Source organism: Thunnus maccoyii, chromosome 9, assembly GCF_910596095.1.
Source record: "Thunnus maccoyii chromosome 9, fThuMac1.1, whole genome shotgun sequence".
Taxonomy (NCBI): domain Eukaryota; kingdom Metazoa; phylum Chordata; class Actinopteri; order Scombriformes; family Scombridae; genus Thunnus; species Thunnus maccoyii.
Window position 1 is genome coordinate 30,212,114 of NC_056541.1, and position 21,928 is coordinate 30,234,041.

The window sequence follows — 21,928 nt, forward strand, 5'->3', positions numbered from 1 at the left end:
ACTCTGTTGTTTTCATTTTGCATTTACTCCAAACTGCACCTGAATACCTGAACTGTAAATCAGAAAAGTAAACTCAAATATCTTTTATTCTGACACCTGAGTGTTTGCCTTTTAAGTGACGGTCTAACAGCAGTGTTTGTGTGCAGGTCCAGGATGCGACGGGAGGTGCTGATGGAGGGTCTGCCAGACAATGACACAGATGCTGAGCACCACAGCTACTCTCCCTCAGCAACACGGAGCCCCCACTCCGATGGAGAGGAGAGGAGGCTGCAGCAGCCCTCAGGACACATCCACTCCAGCCACCCTCTCAGCGCCAACACCGCATCCCCTCACGTCAAACAGGAGGCAATAGACAGGGAAGACGAGGGAGAGGAGGGGCGGGAGGGCTCCATGAAACAGTCGAGAGTTCAGTGTTTTTCCACAGCAGTGCAGTTCCCGCAGTTGAAAAGCGAGCACGAGGACTCCATCGCTGGCTGTCGTGAGCCCCACTTGGCTGGCCAGAGCCTGAGGCAGGAAGAGGGGATGTGCAGCCAGGCTCAGGGGCTCTACCCTGGCGCAGTCTCTATAGACGGCCCACAGAGAGCCAACCAGTCCAGGCATGAGGGGGAAGACTCCGGAAAGTCGCCTGTTGACCCGGTCAGCTTCAAGGCCTCATCAGAGCCCTGTCGCAGCAGCCTGGAGGTCTCCCTCAACTCCCCCTCTGCTGCATCCTCACCCGGCCTCATGATGTCAGTCTCTCCCGTCCCCTCCTCCTCCGCTCCCATATCGCCCTCGCTGCCCAACCCGCCTTCAACGAGCACCAATCACAGCCAGGACCCAAACCCACTCCCTCCCTTCCAGAGCCCCAAACTCAACAGAAGCACTCAGAGACGCAATGAGAAAATGGCCAACCTCAATAACATCATCCATAGGCTGGAGAGAGCAGCCAATCGAGAAGAAACACTGGAATGGGAGTTTTAAGCCCCCATTTACTTGTATCCAGTCCTGATGACCCTCGCGGTGCACAGGAAAGTCTCAAACAGAAGCTTCCTGAAGACTTGGAGTGGAGCCTGGCTCCTGAAGGCCTGTCCTCTCAGACTGAAAACTGATAGGAAATGGGAACGCAGAGCTAAACATACGGCGAAACTCCCTACAAGAACTTAGAGTTGAAAAAAAGTTTATAAATGTGTATTTGTTTTTTTTTTTTTTTTTTAAGGCATACTACTTTGAAATAAATGTGACAGCACTAGCTGTTCTTTTACCTATTGGACTTGACATGAAGACTTTTGCAGCTATGGTGTCATAAAATGTACACTGAAGTTCTGTAGATTGCCACTGGGTGAGATTAAAAAAAGACCCCTGTCTTAAGCCATTAAAAGCACTATAACTATTTGAAAAGAGACATTGACCAAATTTGCTACTTTTTGAATAGCAATTTTTCAGATTTTGTCTGTAAGACTGGACAGTTTAAGTCAAGTAACATGAAATCCTATTACTGACTGAGGGATAGTCCTTTAAGACTCTAAATATTCAACATCTTGTATGTACTTAGTTTCTTGGTGATATGTTTTGAAATATTTGTAACTCACACGTATAAAATGTGGTTGTACATGTTGTAGAATTGTCTGCAATAGCCTTCTCTAAACCTGATGTAGCATGGTACTCACCTGACCCTGTTATCCTCTGTAGTTAGTCACCTGTGATTATACTTGAGCGAAAACAAGAGAAAAAAAAAAGTTGAAAACCCTGCAAAAAATAACAAAAAAGGAAACGTTAAATCTAATGAGTAGAGTACTTTTAGTGTTTTCTTTTCTTTTTTTCTTTGAATAATCCTTGAGGTTTACAGTTTAGGGCCCTTGTGCTTTTGGTAGTAAGTGAAATATTCACTCCGCACGAGCACAGTTTACATGATTTCTTTCAGACTTACCTCTCTGACCCTCTAAGGCACTGGTTCTCAGACTGTAATGGGCCAAGACACAGGACACCCAGTTTACCTCAGATTATGGTGATGCACATCATGCTATGACCATGCGTTTCATTCTTATACATAAACATGACCCACACTTATTTGAATAAATAGAGGGAAAGTACTCATCAAACATGTAGCAAGGGGTGAGTTTAAATGAGCAAAATCTGTCTTTTACAAAGAATATGCTGCTGTTTGAAAAGATAGGGAGCTAGTAATTCACTTGTAGGTTACCTCACGGGTAACACCTGATTGAGTGCACTTTCTCAAAATGGGTCATTTACTGTAGCTAGAATAATGTATACTTGACGAAACACCTCAACCTCTAAGCACTGGCATGGTGTTTAAGGTAAAGCTGTTGTGAGCAACACTACAGTGCTGTGAATTGATCTCCTTTGGGGCTAAAGCTCACAGTATTTGAGAGCATGATAATTGCAGTATGACCTCTCATCAACATGAAAACATGAAAACATTCAATTTGTAAGTACACTATATTCAAGGACACAAAAGGTTACAGGTATCCCCTCATATTATCTTTGACCACTTGTGTATTGTGTCTGTAGTTTCTTTGTCATGCTTGCAAGATGTTCTTTATGTATTTTGCCTCTATTTTATACTCAGAACAGTTAACTAGATATTCAATACCTCGTGTATGAACTACTTACAGCACTTAGATTTTGATAATTGTGAGGACTCAAGAAAATTTCAAATATCAACATTATCCTTAACTTAGTGTCCACAAGTCTTTGCCTTTACTGTATCGTTGAAGTTGGTAGTTAACACTTGCACATGTCTACATAGTTCAGAGGACTTGGATTGTATTAGAGATATATATTACACAATTACTAAAAATAATATCTTACATTCTTGGAACAAAATGTGCTGATTATATTGAAATAGAGTGTACAGATTTAATAAACCAAACCCATTCAAGCCAGTTCTGGTCTGGCAAGCTTGCCCACGTTTTAGACCTTCTCTCAGGGTAGTCTTGCTTTTTAAAGCTTTACTGAAACAGTTGCTCTCATCCTTGGTGGTGACTATGACAAACATTATGTGGTGTAGAGAATGACTCCGTTATATATTAATTGGACCCGTGGAAGTTGTATATATATATGGGATTTGCAACTTTTGCAGGAAGCAGTGATTTGTTGGAGAGTTATTGCTGTTTTGTAATTCATTACACAGATGTGTCAAAGTACACTGTAGATTGGAACTACCAGGATGAGGCTAATGGGTTGTTGCATTTTTGGGATCAGTAGACTTTGCTCTCTAAAATACTGTTGTTTTCTTTTTCTCTTGGAGCCACAGAAGATTTTTCTCTGGTTTTCGTACCACCATTTTTGTGCATAATATACTGTATGATTAGAAGTGGCATTTCTTATGTGGAAATTTCATTGTCTTTCATGGTAACATGGGCATATGACTGAAAAAGAAATGTATTTACCCAGACCATTATCTCTTCATGTAAAGCTCATCTCATTGTTTTGCATGCAAATCCATTCTGGTCACATGTCAAGGGATAGACTGTGTTTTTGTGTTGTTGTTCTTGCACAGGGACATTGAATCAGCACTTAAGTCTTTTTACATTAGTGAAGTCCAAGCATGGTGCAGCTAATAAATTTGGTTCTCACGTTGTCATCATGAATGCTGTCAAATCAGAACCCAATGATGACCCAGTAAACATCGCTCCCAGGTGAATATTTAAATCAAGATTTTTTTGTGCCATATCATATGCCTCATGCATTATCCTCACAGGAGTAATGCCTTGTGGTACGGTGTGATTAAAGAGGGGTGTTGGGCCTTTTGTAACCCTGTTTACAAAAAGCAAAGCTTTTTGTGACAAGAGCCCTACACATTAGATGGTTTTATTTTATAATTGACATTAGTCACTAAATAATGAAGTAATTGGTCAGCAAAATTTGAATGATTTCGTTCAGAGTTGTTAATATGGAAACAGTATTCACAACTCTGATACTGAGGGTTTGTCACAAAGAAAAAAAATCATTTGAAAGTCAGCTGTGAGCCAATAAAGGGGAGTGTCCTGCAGGCTTAAATAACTGTCAAAGGCCTCACGTGTCAGACTATTAAATGTTAAAGAATGGACAAAGTATGCCAAGTGTCTTGGAATTGAAGTTGCATAATGTAAGCCATCATTCAATACATAATTGTTTAAGATCCTGCTGTGTTGTGTCTTTATTTCTATATAGTGAGGTCTGCCACATTTACAAACAGCACAAATTAATACACACGGTACAAACTTTCAGTCCTACATATCAATGGACTGTAAATCCACTCTGTCCAAATAATGTATGAACCTGAAACGGCATGAAGCCATTCAGTTAATAATTAATCGATTAAAGCTAATTGGGACATTTGGTCATTTTCATATTGTTCGCTTCATTAGCATTCTTTCGATGATTCCCCCCTTACTGTGATTGAGTGAATATCATTCATGTCTATTATATTGAGTTATTCGAGCAGCCTGCAGCCAGTGTTTACATGATCGCACCGCATGGTGTATCTGAGCCCCTCCTCCGCCCAGAGCGTAGCTCCCACGCGATGACGTCACACGCACGTAAGTCGTTGGACTGGAGGAGAATTCGCGGCGATGGCGACGACGGCTCGGTGCTGAAGAGGGACGCAGTGAAGCGGCCTCGGCTCGGATATGACTCATGTTTACTCAATCCAGGTTTATTTGCTGCTTAGTAATTGCACGGGCTTCGGATGAATATTTGGCTTCTAACTTCTCATCGCTCCGTTCGCGGGTGAGTCCGCCGGTTGTGGCAATCGCTCGGTGTGTTTTGACAGAGGCCTCCGTTTTCGGGGTCCGCCCTCCATCTCATAACAACAAAATCAGTAGCGGAGAGCTGTTGCTAGCTCAGTCAGCTAATGTTAGCCGTCTGTGTCAGAGCTATTGCAAACACCGAGTACTATGAGATTACAACACAACAACAACACACTGCTTGTTAGTTACTGTTAATTGTCGGCTGTTTGTAATCCAAACATTAGCTTGCTAGCATTAGCTATTTCACGGAGGTGCTCTTCTTGGTTGACTATACGTTAGCAGCAAAAAGCGAGCTTAACGTTACTCAAACAGAAGGAAGAGCAGCGGTGGCTGCTAGCCTGCTAGTTATTTTTATCTGTTCACATGAGTTATCTGTCTGACCAACCTGTTAGCATGCCCGACGTTAGCTGTTGACTTTTTGTGCCACTGTTTCAGTTTAACGAGTGACCGTGTTAACTGGTGACTTTCAGCCGAATGAGTCGTGGTTACTTATAGTGACTGCAGATGTTGAAAAAAAAAAAACCGAACAGAACAGCCTTCAGTTTTATTGTAATCCATTTTAAATACATACTCCTCTGTGTTTAATATACCCGCTAACAATTTTCGTAAGTTGAATTGTATTCAGCAAGACTCATTCACCTCTCGTAACGTTTCTCAAATTGTGGTAAACAAACCTATAGCCTACTCTAGGGTTTTATGCTGTAATCCTCAGTCGGAAGGTGGCCCATATTCAATCAATTAACTTGTATAATAGTGTTAAATTCCTCATAAGACGCTAGTTGTTCTGCTAAGCTAGTTTTCCCCCCACTTAAAGTAAAGCAGTAAGACAAAAAGGACCAGACGAATATACACTGTATTGAACATCCTTTTATGAGGACAGCTACGTGTTCTGTTCGTGTTTTCTACAGCTGTGACTACGACAACTACGGACGTATTCGGCCGAAAGTCTCCAATTAACACGGTCACTCGTTAAACCGAGACACCGACAATAATTGGTTTATCCACAGTTATGTTGCAGAGCATTTGGCTTGCTCTCAGTCATTAAGATTGGGATTCAGAGGTGTTTTTGTATGTGTTTTCGATGCTGCTATCTGTATCTCCTCAGCAAATGCTAGCCAACATTAAATTATATCTTAGCTAGCGTGTTAGCCGATGATAGAGTGAAGCCACAACGTTAACATTAAGCTAGCGGAATCTGAAGTATTTTGTAAGACACAAAGTTAGCGAACATATTTACTTTTATGTGAGTAAATCTTTTTTAGTGCCGCTGTTGTGTTCAATATCGTTATCAGACTGTCAGCTGATCGGTTGCAGTCAAACTTTGTTGTCAATCATTGTAATTCATCGCCTCGGTCAGTTTTTCGTTTTGAAACTTGATAATATGAGTTTGGAGATTGGGGCTATTTGCTCGATAATGTTGCAGCCTGTGATGCACGATGGCCTGTCACGGGATAGAAGTAACGTTAAGGCTCTAAGGGGCTTAGCCTCCGCTGTGTGATTCTGAACTCAGAGCCAGACTGAGCCGTAGCCACGGGTCATGAGCCCGCTGTGGTAAACAGAGCCGTGTGTGTGGCAGATATGCTTTATCAGGTAGCACCAGCAATGAACTGGACTCCTCAGTGAAGTAATGACCTCCCCCCTGGCAGCCTCACACCACTCTCAACGACCAGGCAGTGCGTCCTCTGCCGCTGGTGCAGTGGGATTTCTGTGTGGCTTCTGCCCATCGGCATCTTAAAGGGTCCTGAGAAGGTGTATTGAGGTCCTGAGCTGCTCATTCACTGACCTTCTCGGATCAGATTTCAGTCTCTGCAAGAGTAGCTGACCTTTACAACTATTTGCGGCCTGTATGCTGAAAGATCCTTAACAGGTTGCCTGTTTTGAAAAGAGGTGTTAAGTGATATCACTGTAAGGATCAGCACTGTATAGATAGTTTAACATTTCCTGAACAAAAAAGTTGGGATTTTTTTTAGTGGTCTTGGTGAGTGACGTCTTTTTCGTTGGCAGGGAATTAATACCAACCACCAGCCAAGTGCTGCAAGTATTTGGGAAAAGTATTTGTACTTAACCAGCCATTTTGGCTTATAACCAATCATTGTTGGGTAAATTAACCTCAAATAAGTTTTCTTTTATACTGTCACATTTGCCATACCTGCTATTAGCTTGTATTAACCTCTACATGTTGCAGTAGGGGTTTATTGAATCTGTATTATATGGATAGCATGTTCTTTATTTCTGAAGGTGAATATTAGATGATCAGTTCATGTGACTGCACCATGTTTTTATGCTGGTTAGACTGTAGACTTAGTGCTTTAAGATCCAGCTGGTGTTTTTTCCATTCCACAACTGAGTTGAAGTGGTATCTCTGAGTTGACATGCACGCCACTGTGACCACCAGTACAGCTATATTTGCCAGGGAATCAAAAGGGCTTCTGTAGCTAGAATGTCTCAGTGAAGAAGTCTGCTGTTTGCAAAATATAGACAGGTTTCTGAGGAAAAGCATTTGCTCATTATTCATTTGCCTTCATTTCCACAGATTTCCATGTCTTACTTGTGAGAGTTCCCAAACAGGATCATCAGGACTGCTCATTGTCCGATACTGATTGTCTGTGGTAAGTTTAAAGGACATATCACATTATGTTTTTAGACATCTGCTGTATCTGTAACTGTGGCTGTCAGTACTTTTGTCCCTATTTGCTACATTTAATGCTGACTGAATGTAAGGTTTACTGTAGGCCTAAATCCTGCTATTGCAGGCCAAGCCTTCCGTTGTAGTGCCATACCATACTGAATTGGTTTGCAATCAACGTTTTGTACATGACTGCCCAACCAGGGGCTCACAATCTCCTGGTCGATCATGGGCTACAATCAGTTTGTTGCCTGAGAAAGTATTTCAGGAGTGGATGTTGCTTGCATACAAAATCACAAATGCAGTAAACCAGCAGTTTGACCAGCCTCCAAAATCCAGCCAGTCCCTGCATCGTTATTCTCGTGAGGTTCTTTTGACATCTGCTCAGGTCCACATGCAGTCTAAATAAATATAACAGAAGCACTGCAAATTAATATAGAAAAGGGTGTTAGTGTAGTTTGTTATTTCAGGTAGTCATATTTACCAGAGAGATTCAGTGATCTGGTAGATGAGACTCAAAATTTGCTATTCAGGGCGAGCTACATTGGGGCACTTAGTGCCTGTATTTGAGAGCGGACAGTAGAGAGGTGACAGGAAATGAGGGGAGAGAGAGATGGGGAATAGCATGCAACAGACATCCTAGACTGGAGTCAAACTGGGGACATTGCAGCTTGCAGTCAATGCCTTAACCCCTCAGCCACTGGGGCACCCCGATAAGCATGTATTTACATTGTAGGAGACTGACCCTCTCCCAGAATGATGACGTAAATGTTAAAAATAATTGATTTTAAGTGTCATTTCTTTTCAGCAAACTGGTTGATCAAGAATGTCCAACAGTTGTTTTATCTGATAACCCTGTCAGATAAAACAATGATCTGTGTAGAACTGCTGAACCTTGAATACCTATTGAATTTAATACTATTTCAAAAACAATCATTAATATTGATGCCCTCCCAAAATAAGCTGTCTGACAGCAAGATTCAGTTTCACAGTGACCTAAACTGACCTGAACTCAGTGCTGAATATAACATTGTCAGAACAGCCACTACAATATGTTGCTCCATATTTGTCAATAATGATTCCAGTGACACTGTCTGCACAGTGGCTGGCCTCAGAATGGAAGAAGAAAAAGTAGATCTTAATTTGAAAAGTTTGGGCAACCTGACTTTAAAAATGTGATTAGGCCACATGTGAGAAGAAGATAGCTGCTTTCTGTGTTTCAAAGATATCGGTTTAAAGGCACCATATATAATTTCCATGTTTTCTGTCAGAATTACTTATCATCTTTCCGTGTTCTTCTTGCACAGACTGGTCCAGGTCAGAGTTCCTCGTTGGGTGACCCACACTCCTTCACAGGGGCCATGGTACAGTACTTTCACTTTATGCATGCTTTGCATAGTAACTGCTGTCTGTCCTGTGGCCTGGGTGCAGTCTGCAGAATCGGAAACTCTCCATTGATTTCCGATTTTTATCAGCTCTGTTTACCAGGAAGCAGACGGTTACATCAGCTGCAACAGTGTCAAAGGTCCTCAAAGGCTTCTGCCTAAGCAGAGCAGCTTTCAGTTTTTACTGCAGAAATATTGGTTATATTGTTGCGTCATGAAATAATCACTTGAACGGATGTGTTGCCTGTTGAACTGTGTGTGCGTGTGTAAGTTTTTACGGTCTTGGCATACTGTTGTGTGGCGGCTGCCCCCTGGCTGGCCTCAGCACACCTACTCCTCCAGCCATGGTGACTTTGTGTATCAGCTGCTCACAGGCAGCAGTGGCTCATGCTGAGCCAGCATCCCACAGGATGGGCCACCACTGCCTGTTATCTGCCATCTCTTTCGACCACCTTAATCTTTCTGTGTACAATGTTTGGACTGAACTCGGCTCTTGACCAAACAAAGGCCATAGGTTCCTGTCGGTCCCTGTCAGCAGAAGGCCAGACATTTTTTTCCACTAGTTTGCCCTTGAGAAAAAATTCCTGACTCTGCTTGTATATCCAGGCCTCGCATTCCCCAATGATAGACATCCTCTGTGAAATATGTTCATCTTGCATAAGACTACTAAGTGACCTCAAACATTCAGCCCTCATGAAAGCCTACAGACTGCTGGTGAAAATTACCTTTAAATGAAAAATGTCCATAATCTGATTTGGTCAAACTAAATTTGATTTAGAACTTTCCTTTCCTTTTGGGGTCTTGTGTAAATTAATTACCATGGATATTTTCAGTTTTAGAGCATTTCATATTACTGGCATCTGTTTAAGCATGGTTTGTTGTACAAGGGGTGATTATAGTAAATCAGCCTGGGCTGCACATTACAGTGTGGGTGGGGAGGAGAAGACAGACACACAAAGCAGCATAAACGCAGCACTGTTGGTTTTAAATCAACCCTGTTTCACAGCAAAGGTTGAGACACTTCCGCCATTTCCAAATAATGTGAAAGCTAATCAGATGCCACTGTGGCCAGGAGAATAGAAGCAAAGTGAAGTGGAGGAATAATGCTCCTTTTCTGCAAAAGAATTATAACTAAGGTGGTCTTGAGCAAGACTTTTAACCCCCCCCCCCCCAACGATTCTTAACAATTCTTGCAGAGCAGCCCAGAGGTCAAAGCTCCCAGCTGTGAATGTGTTTGTTAGTGTGTGTGAGTGTGTAACATTAAGAGGGTGATAAATGAGGAAATAGGCAGCAAACCCTCCCTGCAGAAACATTTCAAAAGCCATATATAAACAAAGGAAAAATACATGACTGAAAGAAGGTTGTGCTGTTAAGTTGGAGCTGGTTCAGTGAAGAGTTAACGGGCCTTTTCTGTGCAGGAGGAGGAGGGGCAGCAGAGCTTGGAGTGTATCCAGGCCAATCAGATCTTCCCCAAGAAATCACCCGTCCTGGAGGAGGAAAACATGCAGGTGAGGAAGCCGCTGCCCTCACTGTTTATCTCATGCTGTAAAACCCAGTTAACCTGAAAGTTATGTGTAAATATACAAGTGAGTCTCTTCTCTGTAATCGGTTACATAACTGCAGTGACACATGTGACTTCAGCTCACTTTCAGTTTGGCCAGTCTCAGAAACAAAGTTTTAAAATGTCTAAAGAAGTCTGAATGATCTGAAAATAAAAACAAAGAAATCATTTATTGTGCACTTTCATTTTTTGTAGTTATGTCTTTTATGACTCCATGTCAGTGACAGCCGTGGCCGTAGGCATTATGTAGTCGGGTTAACATATGTACGTCTGTCCCGTTGTTGTGAAAGCGATATGTCAGGAACGCCTCGAGGGAATTTCTTCAAATTTGGCACAAACATCCACTTGGACTCAAGGATGAACTGATTAGAATTTGGTGGTCAAAGGTCAAGGTCACTGTGATGTCACAAGGTGCATTTTTTGGCCAAAACTCAAGAATTCATACGCTAATTATGACAATGTTTCGCACACATGTCTAATAGGATAAAATGATGAAGTGATGACATTTTATATCCAAAAGGTCAAAGGTCAACTTCACTGTGACATCATAATGTTCTGCAAAAACACTTTTCTGGCCATTATTCAACGCCATAATTCAGGAACAAAAGGGGAGATTGTGACCGTATTTCATATTTGGTAATTGTATAAATCTTCTGTGCTGCTGGGTTGAAGATGTGTGTGAAGCATCCACGTTTTGGAATTTGTAGCTTCAGCAATGCCTACTGTCATGGCTATCAGCTTTATTGGCCAAGCATGTGAACACATACAAGGAAAATACACTTGATACTTTTTATTAAATTCCGTTTAAGTCTTCTCTACAAACATTATATGAGTCTGGACAGACATGGATGTAAACGGCAACTTGACTGGTTGGCGGAGGCGCACAACTGTGAGGCGGTATTTCTAGTTTTTCGTTAACATGTGAAGAAATCCTGTGATGGATGTTTATTTCCTACTCTGAGAAGCTACAAGTCAATGCCTGTCATTAATCCATTGGTCACTCCATTTCTCTTTGCTTCGTCTTAGTCCTGGTATGTGTTCAGTCAGCTGGTTTCTGGTATTTAAAAGTGGCTGTTGAGTAACTTGGAAAGCTTACATTTCATCAGCCAGTGTAGTGAAGTGCTGCAAAGCAAACATCCATTGTAATGGTTTGCATCCTGCTGAAAGTTACGGATTTGGTTGTGTGGCCTTTTTTGCATTGAAAGTATGATAAAAGAGTGTGATGAAAAGGTGGTAAAGTTCCTGCATTCAATAAAAAGTGCATTCATTAGTTATGGATGGAACTACTTACAGTGTGAAATGGGCTTAGACTAGTTTCTATTATCTGCAAGAGTGAATGTCTCATTTTATTTTGACTGACTGCTATAGCAAGAAATTGTCAATGGTGATATATGATCATGGTGATCATATTTAGTGAAATAATGGCTCATACCCTTTGTGTATGTATCATGATCAGTGTGGCTCTGCTGTTTGTTTAAAATGTTTTATCTCCTGCTGTTGCTAGGTGCCCTTTCTCCAGCTGCACGGGGAGTTCACAGAGTATGTGGGGAGGGCAGAGGATGCCATCATCGCAATGTCCAACTACCGACTACACATCAAGTTCAAAGAGTCCGTTGTCAATGTAAGTATCTCTGAAAAAGTGACAGATGAGATCCAAGGTCGCATATATGATTAGAGCTCAAAATAACTGAAGAATGAGTTACATTGTCTCTACTCGAGTCTGTGTGAAAGTGCTGTAATGTTTTGTGAATGGACAGAGCCGGGGCCGTTGTGCCAGCGCCGTGGTGACCAGGCCATTCAGAGCTGATCTGCACTGGCAGCAGTGCCGCGTGACTCTTCATCACCTCTGTTTCTACACTCGCTTGCCCACTCCGCTTTCTCTCTGCAGTTGCCGTTGCCATGGTTGTGGTAGTTCCAGAGGGGATCCATAACAGTCGCGTCCTCTCTCTCTCTGTCTCTTTGCAGCACAATAACAGAGAGACTAGCTTTGTAACCCAAAACTGGTCACTTTCTAAAAAAAACATCCTACTTTGCCACCGCAAGGATGTTCACTGTACTGTTTACTTATTTTAAACAAAGCCTTTTTCAAACTCCCGCTTCTAGACTGGCTTCTTCACCATCAAATATAGAAAAGTATGACTTATTACAATCTAGAGAAACCAAGTTTTTTCAATTTTTTCTTATGTTCAGTGTAAAATCTTATCTCTTTACATGCATACAAATATTTAGTATTACACCAGGAAACCATGCTCTAAAGGAAAGTTGTGCAATGACAAGTCATGGGCTACAGGGAAACTCTTTTTGTAGTTTCAATTCTGCTTTTTTTAAAAAAATATCCACGGATGTGCAAATAACATTCACTCAAATTATTTTAAAGGGTAAGTCCGCTGATATTCTGTATTTTTCATGTTGACAGCAAATCTCATGAGAAGACCAAAACCAATAATAAATTGATCCTACTAACAAGTATAAGTAAGTCTGTGTGGTCACACATCAGTGCCACATCATTGCACTGGGTCACATGTTCCTTCATTACTATGAACACACACAGACTGTAAATTATTTGGAGTCAATTCCACATACACCATCCCACTGCTATACTCACTAGAGCACCAACTCTGTGGCAGAAAATCGTCAAACAAATGCTTTATCTGCTCCTGATTAAGTTAAGTTAGCTAAAAAAGTCTTAAGCCTTTTTGTAAAATGAAAGTTTTTGACTGTTTTAAGATCAACATCTTCAGTCGGAATGAATGGGCTTGGGGCTGAGAGCCACCGACAGTGAGGGAATTATTAAAATGCATGACTAATGCATGATCTTGTTGACAGTGAGAAAAATATGGGATATCACCTGCCTTAAGCAGTATTCAGACCAAATGAGGCGTTGCGGCACACCGCTTGAGCAGTGTGGGTGTGTTTGTGCTCTAGAACGTAACTGCTATGAAACAATCAGAAAATAACATTTTATTGATCTGATTCTCCGGTTTTCTCTCTATCACCGCACCCCCTCTTCATTCACTCTCTAGCTCACTTGACCACAGCTACTCTCAGCTCTCTCTCTCTTTTTCTCACATCTTTTTTTTTGAATGAGTCGGGAAGCTGACAGAAAAGCCTAATTTTACTTTTAATGTTATCAGACGAAGAGAAATGTCCTCCTAGTATTGTCTTTGTCCTCCTTCATGGCAGGGCTGTACAGCTCTGATCAGTCTGATCGCCGGCTATGATTAGCCACTGTAGTGTGACGTTGGGTTGCGTTTCTCTAAAAGTTGACCCTGGATCAACTGTCTTTCTGCAGGCCGGTGTGGCGCCTCTACGGCCAAAACCCCTGCAACCTAAATGCTCCACCCCCACTCAAATGAATGGGAGGACTGGCATTTTTGCCGCACCACCTGATTTGGTGTGAATACGATCTTATCCTTTAAATGATAGCTAAGCTAGGTAAAAACTGTGCAGCACCAAAAGCTGCCATCGAATGTGTGGTCACATTTGCAATCTTGTTTACTTATCCTTTGATCAGATAGTTCCTGATTTAAATCAAGTTTTTGCCATTTTTAGACTTTTTTATTTGTGCAGCTACATTTAACATCTGAGAATTTGTGCTTCTTTTGTTTGGTTTATATTCTCAAAGTAAGGTATCAAAAAAGAGGCAGGTATGATATCTGCAATATAATTGAACAAGTTACATAGCTGATAACTGTAGTATTTCAGTATTGTTGAAACAGTAACAATGGTTCTACAGCCAAAACTTAGCACTGGCTTAAAATGAACCGGAATGTCTCATTTTATATCATTGTTTAGTTAATCTGACCTTCATGTGTGTTGGATTTATTCAGCGGTTCCTGTGGTTGCGTCCAGAATGTTAACTTTTGCTGCCGGCTGGCCGTCAGGTGTTGCCGGGCTTAATTTGACCTCAATGAGCCTCCGGTTCAAGGCTCACACCATCTCTCTGCGCTCACATTAGACAGAGCCAATGTTCTCTTCGCACATATTTGGACGGGTTGACGAGTCATCTGCATCACATGGCAGAGCTGTGAGAGCTCACAAACCAGTGGTGGGAGGTGCTGGAAGAGAGCGAGAGGCTGTTAACAAGCAGCCCAGGAATTTTGATGGTCGCCAGATTAGTGATGTAGATTAGAGAGCAGGAATTAAGTTGCGGCAGCAGGATGCGAGGACATCCGGAATGTGCCGCGACGACAGCCCTGTGCGGATGGAAAATAGTTACAAATGGACATGCAACAGTTTGATTATTGTTTTCTCTGTTTTGTTTTGGATAGCAGAGTTGTTGTTGTGAGGTGTCAGTAAGTACCCAGCACAGCTGCACGGCGTGGAGTGGTTGACTTGATTGTATAATTTGTGTGTGCCTGCCTAGCGGAGTAGAATCCTGCCTGTTCATCCTGTGTAGCACCAGGTGCCAGAGTAAAGTAGACATGATAGAAAATTATCTTCTAATGCCACATTTACAACAACAAAGTCTCCATCAGGCAGTAACCCTGTCACTGGAGTCTAGTATTGGGAGTTTGTCCTGCTGATGGCTGGCTATCGATCGTGCATGTCTCTGAATGTGTGTGAACAGCAGCTTGAGCCACACCTTTTAAGAAAGCCCACTGCGCTGCTGAAAAATGCTCTTGGCTAATTAACAGAGCTTAGTCAAAAGCAGTATAGGTATTTCCCTGCAGTATTCAAAGTATGCACTTAAGTCATAAGCACATGACAGTTCTGTACTTTGGATTGTATTTGCCTATAAAAGATAAGACTGTAACTCTGGGCCAAATGGGAAATGCAGATACAAGCTCTTCAGGGTCAGTGTTTTTGTGCTCCCATAGTCAAAGTTAAGAAGATTATGTATATTAACAGAGTTCCTGGTGATGTGATGTGAAAATTTAATGGAAACGCACCTGGACAACTAATCTGTGTGCTTTTTAGCGCCATATAGCTGAATGGTTTGGTTTATGCGATGAAACATATGAATTGAAATGTAAAGTTGCAGCACATGTGGCTGATTCTTAGCATCAAGGACTTTTTTCTGTGCTGACCACTAATTAGCTAAATGGTTTGTCAGTTGCAGTCAACCACGCTACTTGTACTGACTGCATGTGTTTGGTTGGTACATTTTTGATATGCTATTCAACATTTCCATTAAAGTTTGAGTGGGTGTAGAGGTGATGCTCTCTTTCTGTCGCTCTGCAGGTTCCTCTGCAGCTCATAGAGAGCGTGGAGTGTCGTGATATGTTCCAGCTGCATGTCACCTGTAAGGACTGCAAAGTTGTCAGGTAAGACCAGTGATACTCTTGCAAGCTGAAGTCATATCAAATGTTACACTAGTTAAAGGAATAGTTCAACAATTTGGATAATGCGCTGCCGAGAGTTACATGAGAAGATCGATATCACTACACAAAAAAACAGTAAATGTAGCCAACAGCATGACTATCCAAAGCTGACAAAATCCACCTTCCAGCACCTCTAAATCTCATTAATTGTTTAATCTGTACAACAACCAAACTGTAAAAACAATAATTTCTTGGCTGGATGTAGTGATTTCCTGGAGTATCTGCTGGTTGCCTGGCAACATTGTGGTGATGACAAGACTCCTGGAAGACACTGAGCACGACCAAGAAATAGTCCCACAAATAACCCTTGTAAAAACACAAATAGTCATTTTTATACCTTAGTTTTTGTAGAGATTAAACAAATGAGATATAATGTGTTAGGTGGATTTTATTACCTTCAGAGTCAACTTTTCCTGCTGGTTCCAGTCTTTATGCTAAGCTAAGCTAATTGGATCTCGCTTCATATTTACCATACATATTGATCTTGACTTATCTTATCAAACCTTTGGCAAGAAAGAGAAAAAACACATTTTCAAAAATGTCAAACTATGTTTAACACCACAAACTTCAAAAAGCATGTTTGTTATAATTTTAGTACTAGACTTTTTTGTAAAAACTACCATACAGAAAGCCATAAATCATTTACAGTTGTACACATGTAGTCATATCCGCTTTGGTAACGAAATCTGTGCTTCTCCTTTGACCCCCAGGTGTCAGTTCGCCACTTTTGAGCAGTGTCAGGAATGGTTGAAACGCCTTGGCGTGGTTGTGCGCCCTCCTTCTCGCCTGGAGGACCTCTTCTCCTTTGCCTTCCACGCCTGGTGCATGGAGGTGTATGCCGGCGAGAAGGAGCAGCATGGTGAGCTGTGCAGACCAGGTAAGCCACTGTCTCTTGCATGTCCTCACATAACCCCAAGCAGAACCTCTCCTCCACTGTGGCACTCCGGTCTTATCGGACATCTCTGCTCTGTAGGCGAACACGTGACCTCCTGGTTCAAGAACGAGGTGGAGAGGATGGGCTTTGACACTCAAAACGCCTGGAGGATATCTGACATCAACAGCAAGTTCAGGTTATAGCAGCTTTCATTCAGGATTCCTGCTGCTGTGTTGTTTCCGTGACTCCCAGCTAGAAGATAGATCCTGTCCTTTGCTTTCATTGGCATACAGCACAAATCTGTGTGTGTGTGTTAGACAGTGGGTGGTTGTGTTATTGTACTCTACTGGTGCTGCCCCCTGGGCAGATAAGGGCCCAGCCCAGGATTAGATGTCTGTGGACAGAGACTTTTGTTGAGCCATCACAGCCTTTGGTGCTCTCTCTATCTCCCTTATTAACCATTGCTCTCTCTGTCCCTCTGTGCTGCAAGGCTTTGCCCCAGCTATCCTCAGCAGCTCCTGGTGCCAGCCTGGATCACTGACAAGGAGCTGGAAAATGTGGCAGCCTTCCGCTCCTGGAAGAGGTTTCCTTCAGTGGTTTATAGGTTGGTTTGTTTATTTCTCCTTGAGCTCTTCAAACTAGAAGGTTAGGCTGTTTACTGCCACACAGCAACGAGAAGCTTACTTGTGTGCTGATTGGCCTATTTGTTTGTGAAAGGAATTGAGCCATCTTCAGATAATATCTTAATGGCTATACATCAGTGCCACTGTGGACAGAGTTTACTTTGGCTTGGGAAACCACAACATGCTGCTAATTACTGTGGATTACTCCCTCCAGGCTACATTGCTATATTTTCTTCTATTCACAATGGGTCACCACAGCCAAGACCACTGCGTCAATGCCTCAGTGACTTGTGGTTGTTGTATTTAACAAACAGCCTTTAATCTTTGTTTTTGGAAAACTACTCCAACCAGAAATTGCAAGTTTGAATGCCTGATTTGTGCTTCCCAGCACCTGAAATAAATATGAAACAAAAGTTTACTTTAGGGGCTATAAAATCACTTAAACCAGTGGTCCTCAACCTTCTTTGGCTCATGATCCACAGAAATGAAAAGTATCCAGTTTTTCACAGGGAAAAAGCAAAAATTATAGAAAAATATTTGTGTGTAATATGGTACATACAGTACATATGTACACATACAGTGGTGAATGACATTTTCTTCTTGTAAATAAGAGAAGAGCCCAGCCATACACACACATTTTACGTCAGCTGACTGTGTTGTTGTGTCCTGGTGTCCCCGACCTTTCTCACACAGGCACCAGAGCACGGGGGCTGTGATCGCCCGCTGCGGCCAGCCAGAGGTCAGCTGGTGGGGCTGGAGGAACGCCGATGATGAGCACCTGGTCCAGTCTATCGCCAAGGCCTGCGCTGTGGACAGCAGCTCCCGTAAACATCTTCCCAATGGCAGCTACACCAATGGCTCAGACCTGCCTGATACTGATTTTGGTAAGAGCACAAGCAACCTCACTCAACCTCTCACTCAGTCACTGACATACTGTATACACCCACACGCATACATACACACCTCCAGCTGAACACACACCTACCACCATATACAGACAGATATTTATAGCGCTGAGGTCTTGCTGTCTGCATGAATCTGCAGCAGACAAAGTTGTGCAATCCAACCTGTCGGGGCTTGTCTGAAGCAGCCAGCTCATATAAACACACACGTCATCACAGAAACGTCTTATGTCACAGATTATCACACAGATTCACGTTCACCTCTTAGTGGTTTATTTGCATTCTCAACCATACTGCGCAGCCCTGGTTTCATACATCCTGAATTATACTGAGATGCTGTGTTTTGTGTCTGTATCAGAATCCTCCATGACCAACAGCTCAGAGGTGGAGACATTAGCCATCCAACCCCACAAGTTGCTGATCCTGGATGCCAGGTCCTATGCTGCTGCCGTAGCTAACAGGGCCAAGGGGGGAGGTTGCGAATGCCCAGGTAGGTCTTGTCAGCTCAGTCCCTGGGCTCGAGCAGAATTAGGTCAACCACAAATACGATTGTTCTCCATGCCAAACTTAAAATCTCCACCAGTTTTTGTTTTCTCATTTTTTAAACCATTGTTCTTCCTCTGTTCCAGAGTACTATCCCAACTGTGAGGTGGTGTTCATGGGCATGGCCAACATTCACTCCATCCGTAAGAGTTTCCAGTCCCTGCGTTTCCTCTGCACTCAGATGCCTGATCCAGCCAAGTGAGTTTTCCTTATTTGCCTCCAGCTTCCCCTAGACTCCACTCCAGGCTAAAACTATTAAACCCAAAGGTCTCAAGCTTTGCTATAGTAACTCGGTAACTAGAAATCACAGCTGTGTTTTGGCCTTGGCCATACATCTGTGCCTGATTTAGAAAGCCTGGCCCAACCCCAAGCGGAGATTCTCTTTCCATCTGCACTCCCAGACTCAACACTACAATGATGTGTAATTGAATCATGCCGGCTTCAGAGAGTGTCGTTATGAGTGGTTAGAGGATCAAAGTCAGAAAACAAAAACAAATTTTTAAAAAATCTTCCTAACTCTAGATCCTAGCTTAGCATGTTTGATAGGGTCATACTTTATATGTCCCTTTGCTGTGGATTCAGTATTTGAAAAGGTTTATATACAAACTATGATATTAACGCAAAAAACAGGTTTTTCTCTGATTTCCAAATAATTTTTTGTGATTTGACCAAAACTGAACCTAATTTGTAACACTATACCTAGTATGATTGCTACTAGACACGTCATAGACGTAAAAAACAGAAAGGTAAAACTGCCTGTCTCTGTCACAGACGCTTCAAGTTTAAAGAGTTTAACAATATAAAACACACATTAGTACTTAGAGTTATGACCCAGATAAGACAAGTAAAACATTTACCCATAATTGAATTAGGCCAAGGTGTATGCAGTTTCCCACTGGTCATGTAATGTTTTGAGATGTTATCTGAGGGAACTGAGCAAACCTTTTCAAACAACTGGATTTTAAAGCTGCATTAATCAATTTGTGAGCTACTGCATAATGAATCCATAACTCAAAGTTAATAGTTACTATTTTTAATTTACCATTTTGTTTACTTATATGTTATATGTTAAAACATAACCCTTTATCATCCACATCATGGGTGTGCTCCTAACTATAGAAAGTCATAGAGAATTCATTGATGGTGTTGCAAACAAGCTGTGGCTATAAATACCGTGGTATGTGGTACTGGTCCATGCTATGTTCCTTATAAACCATGCGTACCCTGATGACACGTAGTGTCTGAGGCATATGAGGTCCTCTGATGTTTTTGCTCTGTTGCTGTCTCTGTGCCTGCAGCTGGCTTTCTGCACTGGAGAGCACCAAGTGGCTGCAGCACTTGTCCCTGCTGCTGAAGGCGGCGCTGCTGGTGGTCAACGCTGTGGACCGGGACCACCGGCCTGTCCTGGTGCACTGCTCTGACGGCTGGGACCGCACACCTCAAATTGTCGCTTTGTCCAAGCTGCTGCTGGACCCGTACTACCGCACTATTGAGGTACAGCTGAAGTGGCACCAAATCCGCCTTTGTTAGCATGTAATTTTTGGTTTTAGTTTTGGGATCAGTGTAGTTGTCATATTTTTATAACTGACACCATATAATAGTTTTGATATTACTACTGCAGCTGCAATAAAATTCTTTCTATTTTATGTCAGTGTGATTTATCTCAAATCTTGTGTGATCTTTGTGCAGGGCTTCCAGGTTTTGGTGGAGACAGAGTGGCTGGACTTCGGCCACAAGTTCGCCGACCGCTGTGGCCACGGGGAGAACTCGGAAGACCTGAACGAGCGCTGCCCCGTCTTCCTGCAGTGGCTGGACTGTGTTCACCAGCTGCAGAGGCAGTTCCCATGCTCCTTTGAGTTTAACGAGGCCTTCCTGGTGTGTGCTGGTGCTACTCTTGGTGGAAATCAAACAGCTATTGCTCTCTGAAGTCTGATACTTCTTAGCTTCTGAGATTAGCAGCTTCAGAATGTTTTCATATACAGAATTGAAAATGACATGCCATTGATTCAACTGTGTTTACGTTCAGTTTTCAAGCGTGAACCATTAATATGCAGTTATAATCTGGGTGTGTTTACTCTTACAAGGAAACTTCTGTCGTCTCTGTGCTAATTATCATACCTGAGGTGTGTATTCAAGCCTCTACATGTGTATGTGTGTGTGTGTGTGTATGCAGGTGAAACTGGTGCAGCATACCTACTCCTGTCTGTTCGGCACCTTCTTGTGTAACAGCGGTAAGGAGAGGGAGGACCGGCATGTTCAGGAGAGGACCTGCTCAGTCTGGTCACTGCTGAGACCGGCTAACCGCACACTGAGGAACATGCTGTACTCGTCACACTCCGAGACCGTACGTCCACTGCCCATCACACTCCTTAGTGTTGAGTGCTTTGGTGGTTCTGGTTGTTCTGGTTTTACATTTAACCTGATGGAACTAATAATTAACTAACTAGTTGAATAACGTCTTCACAAGGTTCTTTACAAACAAGGCTGACTGAAAACCAGCAGGGCAAAGGATAAATAGAAGTCTGTTAAAAGAAAATGAGTCAGTGGAAGTGACTAAACAATGTGGAGTCTCGCCTCTCCAGGCTTGGTTTTCCAAATCCTTCAGTTCCAGACAACAAATTCCTAATTCAGATGCATAATGGAAAGATGAGCCCAGGAGGGATGTTTTTCATAATGTCTCTTTAGATTTATTGGTCATTGTTATGTTGTCAAACTTGATTTAGTAATCTTTTTGACACCCCTCAAGAATTTTTGTGGTTGCTGTTATTATTTCTCATTTCTTCCTTTTACTTCCTGAGTTAACTTTACAGCTGTTGTTGCAGGTTCTTCACCCAGTGTGTCATGTGCGCAATCTGATGCTGTGGACGGCAGTCTACCTGCCCAGCTCCTCCCCCACCACCCCTTCAGATGACTCCTGTGCCCCCTACCCTGTGCCTGGTGCCAACCCTGATGATGCGCCCCTGGGCAGGTGAGCCTGGCGCGTTGGCACTGAACCCCCCCCCTTCCTCCCTCATGTAAGATAAACACAGGTTGAGGGCTCCCACAGCCGACGGGACCCGGCTTTTGAACTTTTCTGCTTAGAAAGTTTGCTCTGCTCAAGCCCTCACAGTCATATATATAACTGATAACTGTTTTATGCTTTGCTTATCTCATGTCTCATGACAGTCCTACCATCATCATGGAATCAACAGGAAGTTTTTTCGTTCTAATGTTGACGTTGTTTATGACAGCTTGCTCAACATTAAAGAGACCAATTCTGATCTGCTTCTCTATCATTACGTGGGCTAGTTCTGAATTTTTCTTGTTTTGATGATTCTGACATGTGAATGATTTGTCAATGAAACATTTATCAATGATTAT

General features: G+C 42.5%; 2 protein-coding genes across 4 annotated transcripts in view; both read left to right on the forward strand.

The window, feature by feature from the left end:
* Positions 1-4,089, forward strand: part of cux2b (cut-like homeobox 2b) — an 88,412-nt gene extending 84,323 nt beyond the window's left edge. Inside the window, exon 22 of the mRNA XM_042421040.1 lies at positions 147-4,089. Within this exon, the coding sequence (XP_042276974.1) occupies positions 147-960 (814 nt within the window). The 3' untranslated portion in view covers positions 961-4,089. The remainder of the gene's footprint in view (positions 1-146) is intronic.
* Positions 4,090-4,539: 450 nt separating this feature from the next.
* The window catches only part of mtmr3 (myotubularin related protein 3), a 36,349-nt gene continuing 18,960 nt past the window's right edge, over positions 4,540-21,928 (forward strand). For all 3 annotated transcript variants that reach the window (XR_006098086.1, XM_042421041.1, XM_042421042.1), the window contains exons 1-16: positions 4,540-4,710; positions 7,264-7,339; positions 8,664-8,720; positions 10,160-10,249; positions 11,807-11,923; positions 15,487-15,569; positions 16,337-16,503; positions 16,600-16,696; positions 16,991-17,104; positions 17,817-18,007; positions 18,384-18,515; positions 18,655-18,766; positions 19,867-20,062; positions 20,258-20,443; positions 20,742-20,912; positions 21,391-21,536. Coding sequence is in view for 2 of the 3 variants with exons in the window: in XM_042421041.1 (XP_042276975.1) it covers positions 8,718-8,720; positions 10,160-10,249; positions 11,807-11,923; positions 15,487-15,569; positions 16,337-16,503; positions 16,600-16,696; positions 16,991-17,104; positions 17,817-18,007; positions 18,384-18,515; positions 18,655-18,766; positions 19,867-20,062; positions 20,258-20,443; positions 20,742-20,912; positions 21,391-21,536 (1,805 nt within the window). In the remaining variant the exon portion in view is untranslated. The remainder of the gene's footprint in view (positions 4,711-7,263; positions 7,340-8,663; positions 8,721-10,159; positions 10,250-11,806; positions 11,924-15,486; positions 15,570-16,336; positions 16,504-16,599; positions 16,697-16,990; positions 17,105-17,816; positions 18,008-18,383; positions 18,516-18,654; positions 18,767-19,866; positions 20,063-20,257; positions 20,444-20,741; positions 20,913-21,390; positions 21,537-21,928) is intronic.